The sequence below is a fragment of the Numida meleagris genome, chromosome 6 (assembly GCF_002078875.1).
Source record: "Numida meleagris isolate 19003 breed g44 Domestic line chromosome 6, NumMel1.0, whole genome shotgun sequence".
NCBI classification, from domain to species: Eukaryota; Metazoa; Chordata; class Aves; order Galliformes; family Numididae; genus Numida; species Numida meleagris.
Genome location: NC_034414.1, coordinates 31,058,173 through 31,085,702, shown reverse-complemented (window position 1 = coordinate 31,085,702; position 27,530 = coordinate 31,058,173). Strand labels below are relative to the sequence as shown.

The following is a 27,530-nucleotide window of genomic DNA, read 5'->3' as shown; positions in this document are numbered from 1 at the left end:
GGCTCAATGCTTCCTGACAGCATATCTATCAAGACTGCCTTCTCAGATCACAGCAAACTAAAGAAACACAAACAAGGCACAGAGACATAGAAATGGCTAAACTGTATGGAAAACAAAACTTACCATGAATTTTTAACATAAAGGGGTTGGAAAAAATATCAGTTTGTCTATTTTTTTGAAAAGCATCACAGAATCGAAATATGCACTAATTGTGTCAGGCTGAAGAGCCACATGAAGTTGACCAGTTGTGCCAGTGGTTTCATGAGTTTGAGTTGATCCAGTCAGCTGACCCAGTCTTGCCCCCTGCACTGTCCCCAGCCAAACATCTACTGTGCTGATTGATTAAGATCTCCAGCTCTTCCTTCTGCCTCTGAAACTGTTTATCTCATATTATACTTCATAGTTTAACTCTTCAAATGCTCTAACATAGAGAGGGTAGAGAAGATGGAAGGAAACACATAAGCCTTGGAATCTTCTTGTTGTTTTCAGTTTTTTTTTTTCTTTTTAACTTACTGTAAACCATTATGTGAGCAATCTTCCTGAAGTTTGGAAATCTGAGTATTGCCATTATAATCACTTTAAATATGTAAGTTGCTCCAAACATAACACCACCTATTTATTGTTGGAAACTCCAACAGATACAAAAAGCATAATAACACCATATGATAGAGCAAATTCTCAACTACAAAACACTGTTTTTCAACATAATCACCACCATTAGCTGTGCGTTTTCACCAGTGATGAACAAAAGCCTGAATGCTGCACTTATAAAAATCTGCATGGCCATCTGAAACGTGGCTTGTCTTTCACATCACTGTCACCACTGCTGAAACAAACCACCCATGGCCTCACTGTGCTCACATCCACTGTTTGGTCTCCATAAACATTCAGCAAGTGTCAATGAATGTCAGTGGGTGCCATTTTTTCTGCATGAAGGAATTAAATGACACACCTTTGCTTCATACGCACTTCCACGTCAGACGCCATTTTGTCAGCCTGCCCCTCTGCTGCCATCTGTCACACGGCAACAAAATAGAATATTGGTGGGAATGTTCAACCATCACACCACCAACATGTGCTGTTGTGGGCCAACATAATAAGACAGGATGCATTACTTTCAGAGCAGGTGTTGTATAACTAATTGATTTTAGACTTAGCAATAGACACATAGATATGATAATTCTTACCAAAACTCAACGTTAAATGATATTAACAGTATGAGAAGACATCAGACACACTGGGGGGGGGGGGGGGGCTGAATACATTTAATATCTTCATCAAAATTCTGTTTGACACTGAGATATTGACTATTTTAGGTAATTGGAAAGATCATAACGGTTACATAGTTATAAAACAAAAGGGCACCATAAGACAATTTACTATTTTGAAATAGTCTGTATAATATCAGTAAATATACAGAAGAGTGAAGCAGGAAATCCCATCATGTGAGAAACCAGTGGCAGCTCTGAGGCAGGGCTCCTAGAAAACACTGACTGATCTTCAGGTTAAAATGAACGGACAAAGTAACAAAGACAGGTAGAAGGATAACTGTAAACTGAGAAGGACCTTTGTGCACAAAGGCTGGCACTTTATGTAAGAAAGAATGGAGTTGAATTTTCAATCTTTTGCCTTCATGGTTTCCTTTTCTAATTCTCCCCTTCTTTTCAATTTCAACAGGCCTTTTAAACCCCATCTACAGCATGACTTAATAGTTTAAAGCTTAAAATAAAAACTTAAATTAAAATCCACAGTCGCATCAAAAAATTTACCAGAAATTCTGGAGCAACTGCTATCTATTAATACTTATTTGAGCTGCAGTTGTATACCTCATTCAAGTGCCTTTTCATCTAAGATTAAATGCTGTATGAAGTATAGGGTGGAGTTGCATTTCTATGTTGCTTCCTTATCTTCTGTACTCTAGACTGCAAATGAGAATCCAGCATGCTCAAACTAAGATCTTAAAAACTAATTCAGGCTTCTGATACAGACTGCGCATTTTAAATCCCTGTTACAGCAGAATTCATTCATTGTCTTATTCCTCATCTACTTTATCTGCCTCCTTCCAACCAATAAAAACAGAAGCATCTTTTCAAAAAAAAACAAGGAAACTGCCTGGGGAAGTAAGGGAGTCCCCACCCCCGGTGGGGTTTAAGAGAGTGTGTACACGATGCTAAGAAACATGGTTTAGTGATGGAACTTGATAAGTCAAGTTGATGCTTGGACTTGGCTGTCTTGAATATCTTCTGGATGTTTCTATGATTCTATCTATATATGCATATATAAATGTATTAAATATTTCTATATAAGGCTGCTCTTATAGAGCAGAGCAAAGCAAAGCAGCTTTGTTTTTAACTTTGTCACTTTCAGGAACCTAATTACGTTTCAAAACAGTAGTACCTAAATTTTCATCAGTCAGGTTAAATTTTTTCTTCCAATAGCAAGGAAGGGCCACAGATCACACAAACTAGTGTGACCATGAGGAAATGAACTGATTCAATTCAGTTGGTATTCCTTGGAAATATTTTTTGTTTTGTTTTGGAGTTGGACTTCAGACACATTTTCTGACCACAGCTGTAATGCTGTTCAGTCTGAGAAGCACAGAAAAGACAACATCGGGGAACAGATTGTTGTTATCAGAGCAATTCATACAGCTTATTTCATAGAATCACAGAATCATTTGAGTTGGAAAGAACCTTTAAAGGTCTTCTAGTCCAACTTCCATGCAATGCACGAGGACACCTACAGCTAGATCAGGTTGCTCACAGCCCCATCCAGTCTGACCTCAAGTGTCTCCAAAGATGGGCAGCCACCACCTCTCCGGGAACCTGTGCCAGTGCTTCGCTGCCCATATCATAAAAAACATATTTCTTATATGCAATCTAAATCTCTCCTTTCATAGATTGAAAACATTTCCCCTTGTCCTATCACAACAGACCCTGCTAAACAGTCTCTTCCCTTCTTTCTCATAGCACCCCCTTGGATACCGAAAGGCCGCTCTCAGGTCTCCCCAGAACTTTCTCTTCTCCAGGCTGAACAGCCCCAGCTCAGGTGTGTCAACAGCACCACACAGCCAGAAGTCACCCACAAATTTGCTGAGGGTGCACTTGATCCTACTGTCAATGTCACTGATGAAGATATTAAAGATTATCAGTTCCAGTACAGATCCCTGAAGGATGACAATCATCACTCCACTCTCTGGGAACAATCTTGCAAAAACAGTTCCTCATTCATCAAACAGTCCACTTATCAAAACCATATATTTGCAATTTAGAGAGAAGGATGTTGTAGGGAACCATGTCAAAGGCCTTACTGAAGCCCAGACAGATGACATCAGTGGCTCATCCATTTTTTCACTGGTGCAGTTACACCACTACATTGGTCAGGAAGGACTTGCCCTTGGCGAAGCCATGCTGGTTATCTCGTATCACTTCCCTCTCTTCCATGTGCTTTAGCATAGCTTCCAGGAAGATCTGTTTCATGATCTTCCCTGGCACAGAAGTGAGACTGAAAGATTGGTAGTTCCCTGAGTTGCCCTCTCTACCCTTCTTAAAAATGGATGTGTTGTTGCCTTTTTCCAGTCACCACAGACTTCACATCACTGTTGTGACTTTTCAGATGTCACTGAGAGTGGCTTGGTGATCTTTCCATAGGCTGCTCATAGCAGTGCTCCAGTCCAAATACATCCTGATGGCAGCACCAGTAGTAGCCTGCTCATCACCATCCTTTTGGCAGCTCCATTTCTAATGCTTTATCACATAATTGGACCTGGACTCGGGGCAGAAAAATAGGTACGGGTACCCTAGAGTTCTGCAAGTAACTCAGCCCTGAGTTTTGTCCTGACAGACTTTCAAGAAAGAGTCACGGGGAACAAGCTGCGGGACAAAATCTTCTGGTGGATCACTTATAGCCCAGCATCTTTTTAAGAGATATGGAGACTCTCATTCTGTGTCTGAATAAATATTCCTGCTTGGTCAGGAAGTGAAATAATTCCATCTTCCACAATGCATTTAATAAGCTTTCTAGTCAGAAAATGCTGACTGAATACAGGAAAATGGAAACAAACAGCTTATTATTCTTAGATGACTTACTTTAATCAAATTATTGTACTTAAATGGCTTTTGATTCAGTACTTCACCTGCTGTACAGGAGGACTTGATAAATACAGATGAAACATCCTCATAGATTGGATTCTTCATGCTGTAGAGTGCAACTGTGCTAGCGATAACAATTTGTGTCAGTTCTTTTCAGTCCAGTTACTTGTTTCATCTCAACGTTTTATTGCAAGGATAAACCTATACCTTCATGGTACTATGACATTCTGTTAAATTATTTTAGGAAAAGAAGGTTAGGACATAAAATCAATTTGATGGCAATCTCAAGAGAACAGGAATGGTGAGTTAATCATCATAACAAGTATTTTAAATGTGATTCTGAGTCAGTTTCTACCAATAGATGTCACTGTTTCACAAATTATTGTCACCGTTTCTTTGCACAAACTGTTAACAGACTGTCTTCAAAGCACTCTCTTTCAATCTTTTCATCCCTTATCATAGAATGGCTTAGGTCGAAGAGGACCTTAAAGATCATCGAGTTCCAATCCCCCCGCCATGGGCAGGATTGCCACACACAAGATCAGGCTGCCCAGGGCCCCATCCAACCTGGCCTTGAATGCCTGCAGTGATGAGGCATCTGCAATCTCTCTGGGCAGCCTGTGCAAGCACCTCACCACCCCCTAAGCAAAACATTTCTTTTTAATATCTAACATAAAACTCTCCTCTTTTAGTTTAAATTTATTCTCCCTTGTTCTATCACTATCAGAACACGTAATAGTCAGTCTCTCTCCTGCTTGTAAGCTCCCCTCAAGTACTAGAAGGCAGAAATGAGGTCCCCCCAGAGCCTTCTGTTCTCCAAGCTAAACAAGCCCAACTCCCTCAACCCTTCTTCTTCGGAGAAATGCTCCAGCCCTTTGATCATCTTCATGGTCCTCCCCTGTACCCTTTCCAATAGCTCCACATCCCTCCTGTACTAGGGTCCCCAGGCCTGGACAGAGTACTCCAGATGGGCCCTTATAAGGGCAGAATAGGCAGTGGCAATCACCTCTCTCTCTCTGCTGGCCACCCCTCTTTTTGATATAACCCAGAATACTGCTGGCCTTTCAGGCTGCAAGAGTACACTTGATTTGGTTCTTTCCTCTTCTACTACATTCTGTTCCCACTCAGGGTGGCATCTGAAGCTTCAGTGCCTCATTTCCCAGAAAAAGTTTATAAACTTTTCCTGACAAATTCATGGCTAACCTGATTCCAATGCCAGCTCAGCTGCTCCAAAACTCTGAGAAATTCTGAAACTAACAGCGCAGCTCCAAGCACTCTTGAGCTGTACACATGCATGCACACATGCACTCACATTCTCTGCTTGCTGACTCAAATAATCTTGGTCATCTCCTACCTGCAATCTCCTCCAATCCTTTTCCAGGAAAACAACTGATATAAACAAAACGCCCATCATGATTTCAGTAATTACACGTCATGTATCTTAATCTATTTATATATAACCATGTATAGACATATGGAGTCAGAAACCATCTGGAAAACTGTATTGCATCCAAAACTTTGCAATTCATCACATGTTGGAACATGGTTTTAGACACATCAGAAATAAATGCATACCAGAAACGTAATTGTATATAAAAATGCTTGTTGAAATCCAATATAGAGTGCTACTCACATTCAGTTCCAGGCTCAAATGCAATGCATTCCTGTTGATCTTCTCCTTCTCACTTGAACGAGCAAATGGGTTTGACAGCCCCAGTCTGTAGTCCAAAACCCAGGTATCTTCATCTCTGTTTGCCACATCCACATTTGTCAGCCGTTCAGTGAAGTCATCCTTTAAAGCAGTCTCTACTGGAATGCCAAAATGAAATAAAATGAAGTAATTGTATGCATCTGCAAGTAATTTCTGCATGTAGGATGTTCTTACTCTTTTTGAAATTCTAGTGAACACTTAACACATACACAATTTCAGTTTTCCTATTTGTTCAAAGCAAAATAAAATAGCATATATGGGGTTTACATGTTGTTATCATTTTGGAAAAAAAAATCTTTGTTCTTAAACTTTATGGAAAAAAATTCTAGCAAAAAAATGTGGGCTGCTTGCCTTGCCCCCTCATACACACACTAGAAGGTAGTTTTCATCTCCACTGAGAAGGCCCTCTTTAATGTGCTTTTTCCCAGCACATATTTCAGAGGTGGCTATGAAGTGTAAAACTAAGCTAGAGAAGGTCAACAGGCTGATTAGACAAACTTTCTAACAGCTAAGCACAGTTTTAGTGGTTATTTTAGTGGATCTACATTAGCCAGTTACAGGAAACACATGAAAAGAATCTTTCAGTTGGAAGTGATACTTCATAGAATCATAGAATGGCTTGGAAGGGACCTTTAAGATCATCTAGTTCCAAACCCCATCTACAGGCAGGGACACCTTTCTCTAGACCAGGCTGCTCAAAGCCCCATCCAGCCCGGCCTTGATTGCTTCCAGGGAGGGGGCATTCACAACCTCACTGGGCAACCTGTTCCAGTGTCTCAGCACCTTCACAATAAAGAATTTCTTCCTAATATCTAGTCTAGATCTATGGTTTAAAACTATTTCCCCTCATCCAGTCACTACCTTATATAGTAGTACATAGGCTTATATAGGCCTTTATAAAAAGTCCCTCCCCAGCTTTCCTGTAGGCCCCCTTCAAGTACTCTTTAGCGTGCTCCTTTAACCTTAAACAAAATATCAACCTAGAACGTCCTGGTTACAAACAAGCAAATGTGAATTCAGAGAGAGTTAAGAGCAATAACTGACAGCCAACAGTTCACACCCCTATGTCAGACACTCCAGTTACAGAGCGCTCTCCTTCCAATTCACAGCATCTATTCTTTATCGACTCACCAGGGTAGTTATTTCCTTCTCTAATTTGTTGAGAAAACCAAAGACCTCCATAGAGGCAATATGTTCTCTGAAGTGCAATGTGTGATACATGTTATAAATAAAAGGACTATCTTTTCATATATGCAGACACATCAGTCCTGCAACATTCTAATGGAAAATTCAGATCTTGTACATTGATTCAGAAAATTCAGATCTTGTACAATTGTACTTACAATTTTGTAATTTGTTTTTAATTTCTGGTATTTCCCCTAATTTTAAAAGATTATAGTAAAAAGAAGCACGAGGTTCATAATCTCTAAGCCTGTTTGATTAAATTTAGGTTGATTTTCAAAACTTCTGAAAACTTATAGCTCAAAATAATTTAGATCTCACACTGCATCAATAAGCATGGCAAATAAAAATACTGGGTAAAATGGGCAGCAATCCTTGAAGCAATAACATTCTCCATAAGAAGTAAAGACCTCATGGAACAGAACATTTTAATGAATTAAAATATCCTAAAATGCTGTAATTATGATGTACTTGAATTTTGCCTCTAGCCAGAAGATCCCAGACATAGTCTACAAAGTGCACAGTTTCTGGGCTCAAATCCAAAGTCTGTCTCATTTTATTATAAAATGCTACTAATTGTGAGGTACTGAGGAAGCTAACCATTCTCAAGATTAAGAAATAGTAATTATATTTTCATAAATTATATGTAAAAATTGTTCCTTTGTGTGACCTACTCAGAAACAAATCTAAGAATTCCGATTACATGGACATGGATAGCAGTAACAGTTTATAATGGTGCTTCAAGAAACCTTCACTAATGTGAGAGCTGAATATGTGTGTCCCAAAGTATGTTTTTTGTTTGCTTGTTTGTTTGTTTTCTCTAACAGAACCTCCAAATCTCATTCCACTTATAAAGGGCAACATGAAGGCATTTCCTAGCTAGGGAAGCATCTGTACATTACAGAAGAGGGATTTCTAAGTTCAAGCTGCTGTACACTCTCATCCTTCCAGACTTGAGAAGCTCTGGAGTCAACAAGAGAAAAATGCTGCAGAAGGTCCCACCTGTGCTTTAGTGGCCTCTGAAGGCCACACAGACAGCAATGCTAGGGTTACCTACTGGTGCTCTAGAGGCAGGCACAGCAACAGAAGCTGCTGTGTTGGAAAAAAAAAAGCTCCCCCACTAGCTGACCAGGTCAGTACCCTGCAAAATGCAGGGAAGAATCTCTGAATCAACCCTCAAGACCCTGCCCAGTGGCTGCTGCTCTCCTTTGTTGCAGTTGACATTGCTGTTTTGTTGCTGCAGTGATCTCCCAGCCCAACAAATAGGCATAGTCAAAAAAATAGAAGGTGATACCACATGCTTATACTTTAGCAACTTTAACTAATTTGTCAACTCCTATTTTTTTTGGTTGGTTGGTTGGGTTTTTTGTTTGTTTTGTTTTTTTTGTTTTTGTCTCCAAAAAACCCGAACAAACATTTCCAAGAGAGTCCAGTAGCTAACCAAACTCTCTCCCAGGTTTTACAGTTGGCACCAGTGAGGTAATGCCTCCTATTAACATCCCATGTAGAAAGAATAGTGCCCAAATATAGATTTGCTGCCAAGGGAATGGCAGACACTGCCTGTTCACAACCGGGACGGTGGATATTTCTCCATTACTACACCAATCTGTGTGTCAGACTTTAAGATATGTACACTCCCTCCTACAGGTTTCAGTGGCTCTAAATGCAGGAAACGACAATAAGGGATTGAAGTCCCTTGTCCTGACACTAGGAGATAAATCATGAGGACAAGAGCACGAGGAACAAGTCAATAGTACAATGAACAGGTGTATATATACATAATACTTCATGTACAGACATCTTAAATGTTAGCAAGAACGCACGTGCAATTTATTAATTAAAATTTAAGCTATAACTTTTATAATAAAATGAAAAGTATTTTTTTGAAAACTGATTACAAGTTGATTAAAAATGAAACAGTGTTGCTGCTTTTTGTAAACTGACTCGTTGTCACAGGGTAAATTTTTTTTTGTACTTAATTTTTGAACTAAGAAACACAGATAAAGGGCTATTTATATGTAAATATATATGTATATAATATGTAAATATCTTTAGCCTCATATCTATGTATGTTTATTTTTTAAAACCTCAATTCATACCTTCTGCAAGCTGAAAAATATATAAAAACTGGTTTTACAACTCCGGTTTTAGAACTTGATAGACCAGATAATAGATAGATTAGATAAACCATTGCAGTGTTTTTAACACAGGTCTTATTTGCATAGTTTCTCATAAAATGCTAAAATCACAAGGTAATTTGTCACAAAGTTCCCATTAAGAAAAAAAATACAACACATCCTAAGCTACTGGAGAGATACTAAATAATACTTAAAAACAAAACTGAATAAAGAATTGGAATATTTCTTCAGAAAAATAAGAATGAAATGTATTTAAAATGTTAGATGGGATTATTAAGATTGCTTAAGACCAGAATGGGCTGAGACAATTTACATTAACTAAGAAAACAAAGCACAACAGCAAAAAACTCACTCCATCCCAAAAAACTCATGTAAAGAATTTGTTTAATCAATCCTTTAACGTAGTTTGCTCTAAATTCTTTCCTATGCTTTTTTTTTTTTTTTTGTATTTGTACCACTTCATCTCATCAGAATGTCATAATTTAAGCCAATTTCATCTCTATATTGGTAATTAATAAACATTTTTTACTTTAAAAAACATAATGTTCAGATAAGTCATATTAAATTCACCTATAGTTTCATTTCATGCTTTACGATGTTCATGATAAGAAGTAGAGTCACAAAAAAGAACTAAAAATATAGGCATTAGAAGACAACAACTGGATATTCAGGATTGCGTGCTGAGGCCACACCATTTCTTGCAGCGTAGAAATAGAGCTAACTCAGTAAGTTGAACCTGATCTAGAACCTGAAAAAGTGTAACCCTTCTGAGTGTGTTTCAGCTTTGTAAAATGAAATTGTCTCTGAAACTTTTGTATTACAAGCATATGCTCCCAACATAAGTTCATAAAGAAAAACAAACAGCATTATACATACATGATATAAAATATCATAGACACATACCACTACATTTCTTGGAATTTTACTTTTTGCCTTAAGGTGGTCCCTACCCATTAACATTTTTATATGAAACTTGTATTTCTGTTCTTCAATCCAGTTTTTAAAAATCCTCACACGCTCCCAGCATGGAACAATCTCAATCTTCCAAATACATGTAGCACATTATTCAGCTCTAAGCGCTAACATCTACCATAGAAGAACTTTACATATGTGATAATCTACTCATCTGTTAACCAAATTACATATTAACAGTTGTATCTAAAATCTCAAGTAATTACAAATAATAAGCAATAACACAAGGCAGCATGACTAAAACTATTCCACTGCGTAACTTCCACAGTTTAAAACATTTTCACTGATATGCAAAAAAAATTATTTATTTCATCACTGATTTCATTTACCTAAGAAGAATTTAACTTACTTATCTCCATACTAGCAACACTTACCTAAAGCATAATCTCTTTTAACCATCGATAAAAAGAAAAGCACATTTAGTTTAAAGCTGAGCAAAGTAAATGCAGGAAAACTGAGTACTTAACACTTCCCTGAAAATATTTACTACCTAGAATTTTCAAGCACAAGTAAACAACATTTTAAAAAAATCTTCTCATGTTTACGGTTAAGACATACGATGCACTGAAACCTCAGGGGTATAGAAGGCTGTACCCCCAAACTGTGATAATAAATAATCCCTACTTCGGTGCTGAGCCCCTTAATTACATGGCAATTATAATTCCTTCTTTCCACAAACAATGTGTTCTTGTTATGCAAAGTCTCTTAACATAGTCTCTTAAATGAGCAAAAAGGCATATTAGATAACGTAAAATATATTTCTACTAAATTACCACAGCTGTATCCAAAGTTCTACAGTTTCTTCCAGACATACTGTGCTCTCTCTGTGCACCATCTCTTTAGAAAACTTGTTTTAACTTTCTCAGCTGTTTTGAAAAAGAAACTTCTTTTGGAAAAAGACAGCTTTTCAAACATCTTTTTTTCTTAGTGAAAGGAAATAGATGAGTCATAATACCCATTCCTTGTGGGAACATGTCTTGCTTAACCACTAAGCACTTAAATGTGAGACTAATGTTTACCCTGTGTCTTTTTGGCTTTTGTTTGTCTATTCTATAAAGAAATCTTTTAATGGCACTCCACTTCTTCCAGATTGCATTGTTATAACACACACAATAAAAATATAATGGTTAATTTTTTCGTATTGTATCTACTGTCTATTTTATTAAATTTTATAAACAGCCTTATAAGTTTGTGAAGTATGAACAAAGAAAATCTTACATTGATTAGATACTTTTCAATGTTTGCTTCTTGGAAGGAGTGAAGAAAAAGGTAAATAAAATAAAACAAGTCTCAGAATGCCAAGTTTTGTGGACCTTTAAGGTTTAGGAGTCTCAAATTTCAGAACCACAACAAAATAACAAAGAAGATTTATTCAGCAATTCATAATTGAAACAGTCTAAGTCCCATGTTGCTATTTAAAGGCATAGTTTTCACAGCAGAACTGAGCACTCTCAGCAGACATTTAGAGCACTTATGACATGACTGACCGAAGACAACTGTATTCCAACAGGTGTCTGGTCTTTGCAAGATCTTACAGCAGCAAGTTACCTTACAGTATAGCATGTTCCTTTGGCAAACTTCCTTGACTAAATAGTTTATGCTTGACCACAGCTACTGAAAGCATGTTTTTTTCCATATTTTAAAAATATGGAAATCCAAAAGATGCAGAGCCCACCAAAGTTTTTGTTTGTTTGTTTGTTTTTGTTTTTGTTTTTTTTTGCTATGTGCACCTCTGTTTTTACTATCCAACCAATCAGTAAATCCTTCCTAACTACAGTCCCTGTAATGCTCAGAGGGCTGGAAGTTCCTGAAATATCAGTATCTGGAACAATCACCAATTTATTGTGTTTTGGCTACGTCCTATTTCTCGCAGTTAACAGTAAATGCAATTCAGTATTGCTGATAGTGGAGAAAAATATTTAGGTTGCTTCCAATTGTTAACAGAAAAATTTATTACTAGGAAAATTAAGGTCTACCTCTATGCTAAACATAAGACATCCTGAGATGGTTTGGGACCTGCTCCAAAAGCTGGACACTCACAAGTCCATGGGGCCAGATGGATTGCCCCCTAGAGTGCTGAGGGAGTTGGCAGATGTGGTTGCCAGGCCTTTCTCCTCCTGATCTTTCGACAGTCCTGGCTAACAGGGAATGTCCCAGTTGACTGGAGACTAGCAAATGTGACTCCCATCTTCAAGAAAGGCCAGAAAGACGATCCTAGTAGCTATAGACCTATCAGTCTCACCTTGGTGCCAGGGAAGGTTATGGAACGGATAATATCAGGATACATTGTTGATCAGTTAAAGGTCAACCAGGGGATCAGGCCCAGTCAGTATGTGTTTATGAATGGTAGATCCTGTTTGACAAACCCGATTTCATTCTATGACAAGGTGACCCACTTAGTGGATGAAGGCAAGGCTGTCGATGTGGTCTGCCTGGACTTCAGTAAGGCCTTTGACACTATCCCCCACAGCATCCTTGTGGAGAAGCTGGCTGCCCATAGTTTGGACGGGCATACGTACTGCTGGGTGAAACAGTGGCTGAATGGCCAGGCCCAGAGAGTTGTGGTCAATGGAATTAAATCCAGTTGGTGGCCAGTCATGAGTGGTGTCCCACAGGGCTTGGTGCTGGGGCCTCTTCTATTCAACATCTTTATCAATGACCATGATGAGGGGATTGAGTGCACCATCAGTAAGTTCGCAGACGACACCAAGTCGGGAGGGAATGTTGAGCTGCCAGAGGGTAGAAAGGCACTACAGAGGGACCTGGATAGACTGCATCGATGGGCCAAGGTAAATCGTATGAGTTTCAACAGGGCCAAGTGTCGGGTCCTGCACTTCAGTCACAACAAACCCAGGCAACCCTACAGGCTTAGGGAGGAGTGGCTGGAAAGCTGCCTGATGGAAAGGGACCATGGTGTGCTGGTGGACAGTCGGCTGAATATGAGCCAGCAGTGTGCCCAGGTGGCCAAGAAGGTCAGTGGCATCCTGGCTTGGATCAGGAATGGTGTGGTGAGCAGGACTAGGGAAGTAACCCTGCCCCTGTACTCGGCATTGGTGAGGCCCCACCTCGAGTACTGTGTTCAGTTTTGGGCGCCTCAGTACAGAAAGGACACATTGAGGTGCTGGAGCAGGTCCAAAGAAAGGCAACAAGGCTTGTGAAGGGCTTGGAGAATATGCCCTACGAGGAGCGACTAAAGGTACTGGGGCTGTTTAGTCTGGGGAAGAGGAGACTGAGGGGAGACCTCATTGCTCTCTCCAAATACCTGAAAGGTGATTGCAGCGAGAGCGGGGCTGGCCTCTTCTCAGTGGTGACAGGACAAGGAGAAATGTCCTCAAGTTGCGACAGGGGAGGTTTAGGTTGGATATCAGGAAAAACTTCTTTACAGAAAGGGTCATTAGGCACTGGAACAGGCTCCTCGGGGAGGTGGTTGAGTCACCATCCCTGAATGTGTTTAAAAACCATTTGGATGTGGTGCTTGGGGACATGATTTAGCAGTGGGTTGTTAGAGCAGTATGGTTAGGTTGCGGTTGGACTTGGTGATCTTGAAGGTCCTTTCCAACCTGAGCAATTCTATGATTCTATGATTCCTGTAAGAGGGGATAAATCATACACAACCTCAACATGATTCTCCAATATTCAACAAGCAAACCCAGCAGTGAACAGAAAGCTCTCCAAACACCACTGACATTATAAGCAAAGAAATAAAGATATTTAATTAAAATAAATAAATAAATAAATAAAAGCAAGTGGAGAGCATAAGAGAAGAAACAACTGGCACTTCAGGGCAAAGTCTGACTCTCTCCCTGTTCCCAGAATAAATTCTGGTGACTGCAGCCAAAAGTCCACAGTCAATATTCAGGCCAAGATTCTGAGCTGCAATGCCAGAAACTTTTAGCTAAAAGCCCATTTTCAATGCCAAAGAATTTCAGTGCTCATGGTAACTTCTAGATTGGGATAGTATCCAAAACAATCTAGATAAATACTGAATCATATTAATTATACTACATAACCTAAACCATCAATTTGCAGACATGCAACATTACATTACTCACTATATATATAGTATAGTAAGTATGTATTCTGATCTCCGGCCCTAGTCAGAAAGCTAAAATAACATGGATGAGGAGACTAATGTTCAAATTCTTTTTTCGTTTGTTTCAGCAAGATTAAACCATGCATGCAGCAGCCTTTGAAAACAACTCTACTTGTGGAAGACTAGGAAGAATAAGGCAGTATACAGAAAGTACAGCCAAAAAGTTGCACATGTTGAAAACTAACAAATTTTAGAGAGCAAGCTAGGAATGGAAGCTACGAGAGTCCTTGACCAACACATCATCAGGTTAAGCAAACATAATAAGCTATATAATAACAAAAAGTTTGTAAGTTAATTTTCTCATGTGCTTTTTAGAATATTTTTTCCTGTACACACTGGCTTTTACTTTTCTCTTCTGTTGACTAAGAGAAAAACAAATCACTCTGGACAATATTAAGTTTGGACATTAGATAGGTGAAAAACATGAGAAATGTAGTAAGATTGATTTTAAATAATTTATATCTTTTCAATTCACTTCAGAAGTCTTGAAAACCACAAAATAAGAAAGCTGGAGGTCTAACATTGATATATCTATTTGCAGAAGTCATTTAGGTCACTTGTACTTTGCACAAATGTTACTGTATAAAGATTTACGCCTTATGAGGAGTGGCTGAGGGAGCTGGGATTGTTCAGTCTGGAGAAGAGGAGGCTCAGGGGAGACCTCATTGCTCTCTATAACTACCTGAAGGGAGGCTGTAGTGAGCTGGGGGTCGGCCTCTTTTATAACTAGTGACAGGACGAGGGGGAATGGCCTCAAGTTGCATCAGGGGAGATTTAGGCTGGACATTAGGAAGTACTACTTTTCTGAAAGAGTAGCCAGGCACTGGAATGGGCTGCCCAGGGAGGTGGTTGAGTCACCATCCCTGGAAGTGTTCAAGAAACATTTAGATATAACGTTGAGAGACATGGTTTAGTGGGGTTATTGGTGGTAGGTGGGCAGTTGGACTGGATGATCTTGTAGGTCTTTTCCAACCTAACTGATTCTATGATTTTAGAGAAATTATTAAAATTGGAATGGCTGTATGGATAGAAACAGGTAAAAGCACAAGAAGCAAGTATTAAAATAACAGCCTGTAGAGATAATCAGGGACACCACTGAGAGAAACAAAATTAATTAACATAATGTGATATTTATATCAAGACCATGGTACAGATGATTAATCAGTGGAAAACTACACTCTGATAAAAAATAGGAGGAGGAGGATGGCAAAGGGGTTACATCACATAGCATGTGCCATTCCTTCTTCTCTGGGAATAGCACGCACATCATGTGCTGCCTCTTTTCCGGTTACCCAACAGGCTACAACACACTGATACCCAAAGTCTGGAAACAAAGACAATGGGCAGCAATCTTGCAGAAGGTGACCGACCAAATACATTTGATCTTGTGGCAAAAGGACTATATCATATTAACTGTTGATTCTAGGGGTAAAACATCCCATTCTATATTCTCCTCAGCAATGCCCATGAGACTGCTTTGACATCCATGTCTTGAGTGAGAGTGGTAATATGCTGTGAGAGAATCAGTTCAGAGATCTGTGAGATCATTTGCTTCTTTAAGGTCTCACAAAAAGTTTTGTTACGCTCATTTTCTACATTGAACAGGAAGGATGTCTGAGACAATGCCATCAAAGCCACTAATCAAATAGTGAACTGTACCAATAACAGAAGTACTTGTTGCAAACCTGCATTCTGTTGGACAGGCTCTGCATAGCTGTACTACAGTACATAATTACTGTAGATATTACAGTATGCAACTACAGTATGTACCTACAGTAGTTTCAGGCAAATTTCTCTCTCTTCCTGATTCTGCACTGTCATGTAGGCACACCAGCTGCAAAGGACACCAGCTGGAAAGTTCTGTGCTGTTACATGGCGTTAGTCTGTCCTCTAGGAGTTAATAGTTGAGCTAGTAATTCAAAAATGAACTTGAGCACCTTCCTGAGGCTTGCTTTCTTTACTTCTACCCCAGCTCTTGTCTGTCATTTAGAAAAGGTCTCAGCTTCTTGCATACTGCCAAGGGGTGTGGTAGTGGGAAGAACTGTCACTGGGGCATGGCTCCTGCAAACGTGATATTCTGCAAAAAAATGCCAAGGCTTACTGACATATGAAAATGATTATTTTCGAAGCCCTGTTGTTTACAGTTGTTGGAAAGCCAAAAATGTATTCCTGCACAATAGTTGCCTTCCAGAAAAATTTAGTATCTTCCTTCAAAGAATTCCTTCCTACTGTAACAATACTTCCTTGTTGCAAAACAACATTTTTCACCAACTTATTTCTCTCAATTAGGTAAACTATATCTTAAAACATGCACGTGAGGTGTTAAAACAAAAAATCTTAAAGTTTGATGATTTCATAAGAACAGAAAGCGTAAGTGGCAGACAATTGTAACTGCTCTAACTGTAGGCTATGGCAGTACTTAGTACTTATGAAAGAATATACATCATCACCATCTTACATTTCTTCACTCCAGTGGGTAATCTCTCTTATACCTACTGCAGACAGTCCCAAATTCACATATGCAGGAATGCTGTCCGTGATGTTACAGATATGATCCTCAGTATATACTCCCTTTAGTAATGATCAATGCATAGAAATCCAGAAGAAATGAAAAGATATTAAATCTATTGTATTTAATTTTTTTTTTTTTTTTTTTTTTTACAGGAAAGTGGTAACAGATATCATCCAACAAAGAAAGAAAGATATAGTATTGATTCTAATAATGAAATGCTTCTGTTCAGTATTAAATAGTCACATACAAGGTAATTTTTGACATAAAACCTGCCATATCAAAGTGTGAATGAAGTTTTTTAGGATTTAAGAGTTAAAATTTCTCAGATTTTTTGAAAATGGTCTTTGTATGTCCTAATCCTGTTGCTTACTACAAACAGCTGTGACAGACTATGACAGGTAAAAGGATTTAACCTGTAGAATCAACTAAAATTTTGCGTTTTGCAGTGTGCTTAATTCTAAGCCAGTATATAAACACAGTAGACAAGAATTAACAGTTTTAAAAAAGAAAGAGGCAACATATTTCAAAAGAGTTCAGGCTCAGCTACTGACTAAAAAACCCGGAGAAGACTAATCTATTTCTGTTAAGAGGGAGTTCGATTATTGTTCAGAAACAGAAGTGATTTTCCAGACACTGAACACTAGTTAAAATACTTGAGATACAGGGAGTGAAAGACATGAGTGAACAGAAGGCAGAAAGAAACAGAGCACTGACAGTGTTTGAGGCACTCAAGATGCCAAACGGGAGACAAAGCATAGGAAGTAATAACTGTAGGAACAGGCAGTAAGTTGCCCAGGGTCAAGGATTAAGAAGAGAGAAAGTGGGAGAGCTGCAACACAAAAGACAGAGAGAAAGGTGATGGAGATTTAAGAGAAGAAACAGACTGTGAAGGGATTTCCATTAAGAAGATTTCAGCGTACTCTTAACTAGCACAAACACCACTCAGAAAGATGTTCTTGGCAAAGTATATAACCAAAAAGCTTAAACAGTTGTACTGATCTAGGAGGGCAGGTTCCTTCAGAATAAAAAATAATCCTGATACTAAGAATTTGCATGTCAACACATTTAACCAGGCAAGTACTGACTGCGTGCATACGAAAAGACAATGGGCCTGTCACTTATCACTCAGTATACATTGAAAGGTAATAAATTAACAAGAAAAAAAGTGTTCAAGACCAGTACAAATGCCTTTCTGCAACTGTAGAACTGCACGGTTCAGAATTAACTCTGAACTGTCTGAGGAATCTGCCCTGGATGGAACCAAGAACATTTACATCCTTTTCTGCAAAAGCAGCCACATTACTATTCACATGCAATAATAAAATAAACAAACAAGGCAGTGTGACGTTCAAATTTATTTGCTGACTCAGCTCCTGATGATCTAGTTACACCATTTCACATGTGCTGTAACAACAGATACCAGCTTCTTCTGCTTAGCCAAAGCATGAGAAAAAGCAAGCACTCATCTTCTCTCTGCAATGTTCAGAGACTCAGCATGGTGGCAGTAGTTAAGAAAAGACCTTGGTGTTCACACTCATAAGTCTGCCGTTAGTATACTCAACATCACTGCTCACTGAGTAGTGAGGAATCTACGTTGGTCTGCATCACACAAGCTCTGAAAAGGCTTATCTGATTTCTTTTTAATATAAATATATCTGAATGTTTAATGCATCACGACCATGGAAAGTGGAAAGCTGTGCTCTTCCCTTGTAACTAAATCTTATCATTGATGTTTGAAACATTATCAAATAAACAGAGACAGGTTTATACAGATTTTTGCAGTCCTATGAAAACTGGGTGAGAACTGAAAAAGAAAAGGGAACTGGTCACACTGCAAAACTTCTGATCTGAGTTTTAGCATATGTTCAAGACTCATCACCTATGACAAGATTCTGGATAAGATACAATTTTGGGATATGCTCACAGTCACCTCTCAATTAAGCATGATTGGATTATCGTTAATGTAGACCATCATGCCTTACAAATGGGCTTTTCGTATCACCCAAATTGTCAGGAAAGCAGTACAGCCATATTCGTGAAGATTTGTGATGTGCTTTTCTCAGTTCCAGTCAGCACTTATATAAGAATCTCAGCTGTGTCAGTCACACTGCTTTTTACTTTTTTCCACTAAACTTAAGCTGTAATATTCACTGGTGCATTTTGTTTTCTTAAAAAAATTTGTTATCCAAGCTTCTATTTCATCCAAAGCACTACTTGCCTCAGCTAATCATGAGTTAACTGTATTAAATATAGGGCAATAAAGCAATAAAAACAAAATAAATCCATCTTCTTTCTGAATTAATTCCCAGGAAATTAACTAATCTCTTTATTCTGGTTCCTTTCTTTTTTTTTTTTTTGGGAGGGGGTTACAATTTCTGACTTAATTATATACAGCTAGAGCCGCTGAACATTTTTTTTTCAGTTTTCACTGCTGCTGAATATTCACTGCTTTCATAACCTTCACAAGAAGCTAAAGGTGAACAGTACTGAAGTACTGAAAAAAAAAACATGCCATGTCTTCCTGTTGAACTGTGGGGGCGTTATAGCTTTTTTTGAATAAATTAACGCTTAAAAAATATTCTTTGCATGTAAGCTTTTTCTGGCATCTTTTTGCCTTTCAGGCATGTAGTGAGATGTACTCTACATAAATCTGTGAACTCAAGATTAATGTATACTGGCATTCATGGATGGCTTCTCTTCAACATTAAAAACGGTTGCCAACTGAAAATTCTGCTGTACAGTTATCCTTTTCACACTATCACAACATTTTGGCGCATATGAACATCTCAAATTCATTTCGCAGATGAACCAAGGCTTAGTAATTTCTAAGGTTAATATTTAGTGTCAAGATACAGCAATAACCTATGTTCACCAAAGCAAACATATACATAATACTTTTTCAGGTATAGTGTTTGGCACACTGTGTAACATCTACAAGATGCTACCATCCATGCTCAATAACACTTAGAACGCAACAACTCAAAATATCTGTATAAACCAGAAGAAGAATCAGAACAAATTTCTCAGTTTTATGAACCCTTTCTTGAACCCAGAGGCCTCTACCACAAAGGAGGAGAAAACACGCTTCTTTACATAAGCTAACCCTTTCTGTTGGCCTCAGTCAAATCTAGCAGAGCAAAACAAAGCCTTAGATGTCTAAGCTCTGACAAAGCAGTCTGCTTAATTCACTTGAAAATATTTCTGTCCTTATTACTGAGGAAAAAATTAAGCTATATTCTTTAGAAAATTCAAGGCCTAATTAAAAAGGGGGCTTGTTAGCCGAATGGATTTTTGTCAAACAAAATTTTTTGCTGGCAAGCTAATGAGCCAGATATACATACCAGCTACTCTGTGATCCAGCAGCCTCAAGGCTGCCAGCATGACATCTCCTTTAACAATAAAATTATAGCTTAGCAATTGCTTGCCATCTAGCATATAATCTTGTTTTGGAAAGCATTCCTATTTGATCATAAGCACACACTTGCTCTCAGTCTTGCTTCAACTTAAGCATGCATTCATCACTGTGCTGGAACAGGGCATTTAAGGCCCAATGACTAACATAGACCATACTAAACCAAACCACTATTGGAGAGCGTGACAGTAAAACGTCTATTGGCCATGTTCTGATTCATATAACAAATGTATTTTAAAATTCTTTCATCTTCAACTTCTAGATGCCAAAGGAACCAAATAAGAGATATAAACTTTCTTTTATTTCTGTTGCTCATAGCCCTGTTGTAACAGCAAACCTGTTATGCAAACTCTGCACATACGCCGAAGTCCTCTCAAGTCTGTCCTCCTACACCCTATATTTGTTTCACCAATAAGTACAATCAGTTTCACTTCAAACTTTCTATTAAGATATAAAGAAAGAAAAGGTAAAAAGGATGCTATTTCAGTGGATTGAGGACCACAAAATGATTTTCCAGAAAATCCCAACATAATCTGTTAAGTTTTGTGGTTAAAAGTCAGACAAAATATCTTAACATAATGACACTGAAAGAACAAGATTACACTTATCTAGAAATGTAATACAGAAAAATAAAGGTAGCTCCTAGTGGAAAGAATGCAGAATTAAGCAGCGATCAATTTTTTAGAACAGACTAAAGAAACAAAACACATGACGAGATTCTAGTAAAAAATTTAGATGATTTCTAAACAAGGTATTTATTTTCCTGGAGGAATAGCTAATTTCGATGGCTTGATTTATGTTAACATTTTTTCATAATAAAAAACTGTCACGTCATTTGCAATAGAGTTTGGTGAGATTCAGTCACCTAAACAAAAGTATCTTGCATCATTTTAGATGTTTAAATTAATTTACTCCAGTCCACAAAGGTGTGGATCACTCCAGATCAGATTTGCCAGCTCTGTACTTCAGATACTCTAAGGCATCTGAAAGCATGCTAGGGAACTGGTCCCTAATGTCTTCATACATATATGTATATACATATACATATATATATATGTATGTATATATAAGAAATCCTGAACTATACGTGTGTGTGTATAGTTCAGGATTTCTTCCCATCATTTATGGAATGATCTTACAGGTAGTTGTGAAGGTGTTGAAATAGGTGACAGAAATCATCTATTTGACCATTAGTTTTCAGTTGAAAGAAAGAAGAAGTTTTCTCCTTTCGACTGGTACAGGTAGGACAATGTAAGTCAAAGCAAGGAGAAAAATAATAGGAATAAAGCAGAAGCTACAAAGGGGCTGTGGGAGTGTAGTAAGGAGGAGTGGAAACATTTCCATGACTATTCAAAGCCATGACTGTTAAATATCATTAGATGTTTTTAGCGGTCCGGTGAAAGCAGACCTGAATTCCAAGAAACTTCTCATTTGTTCCACTGGAACACCCAACTGTCAGCCCATTTTGCACATTCAACATCAATTTCATGAGAGTTAGAGTTACACATAAGAGAATTCACCTCCCTGATGACAGAGTTGCAACTTACTTTGCTATGTTAATTGAACCTGCTTTTATCTCTGTCTCATAGACACCTGTATTATTAAAGCCTCAAGCCCAGGCTATGTCACATCCTTGTTTATAGCCTGAACTCCCCATTTAGCCTATCATCACTCCTAACCCACATGAAAAAAACTCAAGTACCTTCCGTGCAGGAAGGGTAGAATGACTGCAAGTTAGTGGGGTGTGAGGCTGGGTGATTCCAGCCCTCCTACCACAGATGTACAAGGTCTGTGAAGACATCTCAGAAACTGTAACGAGAAGAATTGGAGGTTAAGCTGTCCTTTCAACAACAGGAGTATCCAGCAAGAAACTCTCAGATCAAACTGGAAGAGCAACAAGACATGCAGTGCCAACACACTCTGCATGACAGAGCTGGTATAAAAGAATCTACACTATACTAACTGAAATAAGATTGCACTGGATTTAACTACCAAAAAGACAGCTCCCTAACAAAAGAAATCTCTCTCGCTAAGTCTTACATCATACCTGGAATCTCAACTGGTTTCAACCCGTAGCCCATTTTCTGCTAACCTTTCAGAAACCTTGAAACCCAAAGTTCATACTGGCCACCAAAACCTGACGAGAACAGAAACAATTTTTTTGCCTAGACAGTGGGATGAAATACGTTAAGCATTATCTAGTCACTTTGATGAAAAGGCCTGAGCAAACAGTCAGTGCCTGATGAGAAGAAAAATAGGGTTCCTTGGGCTAATCAGGATTGGAATCCTTTGCTAATCCATAGACTAGAGAAAAACTCCTAAGGGTGGATCAAGATTGTCAAGCTTAGCAACAAAATCAGGATTATTTTCTCCATGACCTGGAAAAATTGAAGAAAAAAATACTGAAAATGAGCACTGTCCCTCAGATTATAAATTAGACAGAAAGACTGGAAGATCAAAGGCAGAAAAGTCAGAGATTCCTGAGTCAAGTACAAAATGGAAGAAGTACGTACTAACATCTTTCTTCACAGCTCTAGATGACAAAGAGCTTTTTTTTTGTAATTAAATATAGTTTGCATAAATAAATACAAAATTAGAGTACAAATGAGTCACAAAAAAAAGCGCAAACCTTTCTTCACAATTCATAGTGTAGTATTTACCTTACCAATAATATCCAAAACTGCCGTTTCACTATGTAAGATTTAAAGAAATAATCTGATGTGGTAAACTAATATAAAAATTATCAGGCAAATATCCCAAGAAAAAAACATATAAGAGAAAACTAGAGTACAAAAGCATTACAAATACTTAGGACCTCTGCAAGATTATTCTGCCTACGAAAAGCAATATATCGTCAGCCAAAGAATGTACTTCATTAAATTAGCTGGATTTCATTTTTATTACTCGTTTAGAAAATAATTTTCAGAAGTCTGCTTTCTGGTTTATTATTAAAAAGTTTTTGTTTGTTTGTTTACAATAAAAGCTGGCATTTTCCAAAAAGAAGAAAAAAGCTGACTGATATGAATTACTGTATCAAATATATGACGAAGTTAATGTGATGAAGTTAGTGAAACAGTAAAAGCTATTTTAAAAATATATATGTAACTGTAATTTCATTTTAATATGTATTTATTTAAAACTATATAATCTCCAAAATTGAATAAAGGTTTTCAATATATTCTCCTTATTTCATTGCTTCGATTTCTTAAGATAAAACAGAGCTTCTTTTGAAGAACATAACGTTTTGATACCTACATTACTAACAGGAACTTAAAGAAGATGATCTCTAGATTTTGATCATCAGCACATGAAATAGCTTAATACCAGCAGCTTTAAGGGTTGCTTACACGGGAAAGAAAAAAAATTAGCCTTCCCAAATGACTAAAGAAACCTTAAAATTTCACTTTTATAATGTTAAATAACACCCAAGTATATGTTAACAAAATTCTACTCAGAGGACTGCATAAGATTCTAATATCAGTTCTGTATAAAATAGAAGAAGCCTTTTTTTTTTTTTTGCTAGGAAGTGCCCCAAAGAACTTGGAATTACTTCTGCTGACTAATCATAATTTTCCAAAATACATTCAAGAAAATTCAGCAGCTTTTAGGTGAGTCTGTCTTAGTGGCTGCAGAAAATTTATTATAGCCACATTTCTCTAGACATAGAAATCAAGCTATTACTTATAAATAATTACGTATTATAAATGATTATGTAAAGCAGATCACATATACAGATTTGAAGCATGATTAGCATCTCAGGCCTCACAGAAGGAACTCGTATTTTGCAGCTAATAGCAGTCGAAGCTGCTAGGTGCAGCTGCAGACCTGAGGGCAGAGCCTTTCACTGCTTAGCAGGTTGCTGACAGATGGAAGTGCAACAGGGTCAAACACTTGGGAACAGATCCTTTTAGCCTCCCTCAAAGTTAATGAGCAAGTTTAGATGTTCACAGAAGTTCTAGCTTCTTATTGGCCAGAATCCTCTGTACTAAAGTTTTGTTATTTTTACTTATGTTTCTGTAACTACACCAATGAGGCTTAAAAAACAAGAAGCAATTTACTTCAGTTTGTACACCCAGTAAGAACTGCTTTCTTTTCTATTCATAAATATTCAGTGATTCTGTCGAGGTAAGAGATTCCAGTTTACAGGAATGACAATCAGAAAAGATTTTCTACACCTAGGGTAAAGATACTAATACAGAAATGGCTAAGATGTTATAAAATTGAATCTTGGAATGCCTTTTTCCAAAAAGTCAGTCTTTTTGGTACATAAATTTTTCCACATTCTTTTTCCAACATACTAAAGAGAAATGAGAGCCAACGTGGTCGCACAGTTGTCAAAACATTCGCTCAAAACAGTCAATACTGCTCATCATCTTTGTAAATTCACCAAATAAGTATAGTTATATTCTGTACCGATGGCAAAGAAATGCTAAGTGATCACTTACAACTATTTCAGAGAGACTCATTATACCTAAAATACAAAGATGTCATATATGTCCTTCATTGTAGACTCAAACATGATAAAAACAGCAGTTTTCATTTTAACACTGCCATCAAGATTTGTATCACACAGGACAATCCAAGTGGCGAAATGAACATCAACTCTGGTGAGGAACTGTAAATTATTTCTATTTCCTTCCTAGTGTACTTGATCTGGCCTTTAAAATGCCTCCTGTAAAACATATTCAACAAGTTTTCCCTTCTCTTTGTCCTGTTCTTATGGGAAATATAACACTCAACGCTGAAGAAATTTCTGATTATGCTCTGGAAAATCCTAAACACTCACTTGCAGGGTATGAGAGGCCCCAGTTATCTAAATTTAAGGGTAGTCATAGTCTAACCCCAAAGAAAAATTCCTCTGACACAAACAATTGAATACATCATTCATCAACTAGGAGCAATACTGTAATACCATGGTTAAGGTAAAGTGTTAGGTGCTTCTACTTAATAGTTACTGCTTATAAGTATTATTCATTATTGTTTTATTATTATTATTTCTTATTTCCCCCTCTACTTCGTCGTGACGAGGCCACATTTGTGTCCTGTTCTGGGTGCCCTAGTTCAAAAAAGACAGATATATCATAGATGGAGCCCAGCTGAGGACCACAACAACGATAAAGGGCCTGGAACATTTCTCATATGAGGAAAGGCTGAGTAATCTGGGTCCGTTCAGTCTCAGGAAAAGAAGACTGAGAGGGGTTATGATTAATGCTTATGAATATCTAAAGGGAGGTGGGAGGCAAATGGATGAGGCCAGGTTCTTCTTACAGGTGCACAGCGACAGGACAAGGAGCAATGGCCTAAAACTTGAACATAGGAAGTTCCATACTAACATGCGGAAGTACTTCTTTATGGTAAGGGTGACAGAGCACTGGAACAGATTGCCCAGAGAGGTTGTGGAGTCTCCTTCTATGGAGATATTCAAGACCCTTCTGGATGCGCCTAGTTGTGTGACCTATTGTAGGGTACCTTCTTTAGCAGGGAGGCTGGACTCTATGATCTCTTGAGGTCTCTTCCAACCCCTGAGATTCCGTGTGATTATTTAAATGTGTTATCATAGATCTAAAGCAACATCAGTATAATGAACTAATATTAAATTTATTTACTGATATGATAAAGCAAACAATTTACATTTTTATTCATTTTCATGACATGTTATTTTAAGAATATTTTTAGAAGGGATTATGCAGATTTCTTATGCCATGTTTAGAGGTTCAATTTCATCAAATGTCACTTTTTCAGAAAGAAAATATCAAAGAGCAGCTACTACAGCTTTTAAAAATTCCTATATACTTCATTAATTTATATTTATAGTTATTTGAATTTGATATCAGCTTATATATCATCCTGATTCATCAAGAAAAATGTCAGTTAAACCATTTCTCTTACTTGTTTTAAATAGACAACAGAATACATAATGATTTAATAAATTACAACTTCTATGTTATTTCAGTATTTTGCTTGTAGAAATTATTCTTGTACTGGTAAAAAGTCTATTTCATTGCAGTAAGTCTCTTAAATTGAATACACAAACTGTAAATCAGTTTGAATGCTTTGGCCTTTTCTCCAGCCCATGAAACAGAAAATTGTTAATCTGTGACCAGCATCAAACATTAAGCTGTCTCTGGTATTTCATTCCAATTTAATTCACTTGGTTTCCTCAAACTGATTGCCTTTGACTATAGAGTCACATGTTACAAAGAGAGATGAAAATACAACAGTTGCTTAAGTGTGTCATGCTGTGAAATCATTCAAGTAACACAGGAGCTGTTTGTTCACAGCATCTACCAAAGTCATCAGTCTTCAGAGGGTCTTTTTAATTTACAGGCTTTGCCTTGAACTTCCAGTTTTGTTTACATTCATTTTAAACTGCTATAAATGTACAGTTTTAATTTAGCATTGGCTTACATTGCTTACACTATTATAAAAAAAGATTCTGGCTTCATTGAGAACAAACGTTAATGATCTCTTATAATTACAATGAGTTGTAAGACTCAATACAGAAGATACAATCTGTCATTTAAGAAAATCAAGATACAGTCAAGCTGTATGATGGATAAGTATGTTGAACACAACAGGACAAAAAAAAGATCCATGAAAGAGCTATATACTGATTGTTGGGTCACACTATTAAGGTACTTGGCAGAACTGCCTATCTAGAAAGGACATGCAGGCTGAATTTGAAAATGCTAGGTATAGCCTGCATCTGTGTACAGAAGGTGCAACAGAAGTTCATATGAAAGACGACATCTATCTTAGAGGCCTAAGCTGCAGTCAGGATAATCACGATATGTGTGATGATTCAGAAAGGCAATATCTGGAAAGATGTCAGAAATAATTACGTCTATTTCAGCCATACTGAGTCTTCAGGTAACAATTCCACAAGATGTTAGAGATGCATAAAGATTTTAGACTGGGAAACAGTCTAAAAACAAGTTTGGAATATAAGTTGATGGTGCTGGCAACAATGAGATGGTAACTGAATTTTGCAGAGATGATAATCTAAAGGAAAAACACTGAGGGAAAAAATAGAGCCCATGACTGCTAGATCCCAAGGATGTACAGTCTGAATTTATATTGGTTATATCATGATATTAGTAGAAGTAACATAAAATTTCATTACTGTTGATCCAAACTGTAATACAGAATAATTTCAGTCACAAAAAAGAAATAATATAATAACAACTTTTGAACATCATTATCAAAATTAATCTTAGAAATTTGAAGCGCTTATAAGCTCTTTGTTTCGAAAAATGAAATATAACTCCATTCAAGTTTGGAAAATAATGAATTATCAACTGAATAATTGTTGAATAGGACAGGGGAACTGATGATAAATGACATGGAGAAGATCAAGGTACTCAATGCCTTCATCACCTCAGTTTTCATTGGGTAAAACCTGCTTTCAGAAATGATAGG

At 37.5% G+C, this 27,530-nt stretch overlaps 1 protein-coding gene and 1 long non-coding RNA gene across 4 annotated transcripts in view; one reads left to right on the top strand and one right to left on the bottom strand.

The window, feature by feature from the left end:
- LOC110401115 lies at nt 1,047-16,943 on the top strand. Its single transcript, XR_002440261.1, has 3 exons — nt 1,047-1,126; nt 14,256-14,433; nt 16,852-16,943. It is a non-coding gene; the product is annotated as an uncharacterized LOC110401115 (long non-coding RNA).
- The window catches only part of LOC110401114 (formin-1-like), a 45,071-nt gene continuing 21,605 nt past the window's right edge, over nt 4,065-27,530 (bottom strand). For 2 of the 3 annotated variants that reach the window (XM_021401821.1, XM_021401822.1), the window contains exon 3: nt 5,591-5,900. In XM_021401821.1, coding sequence (XP_021257496.1) covers nt 5,620-5,900 — 281 coding nt within the window. In that variant the 3' untranslated portion in view covers nt 5,591-5,619. Of the gene's footprint in view, nt 4,319-5,590; nt 5,901-27,530 lie in introns of those variants that run through there. The other variant, XM_021401823.1, reaches the window with a different exon arrangement.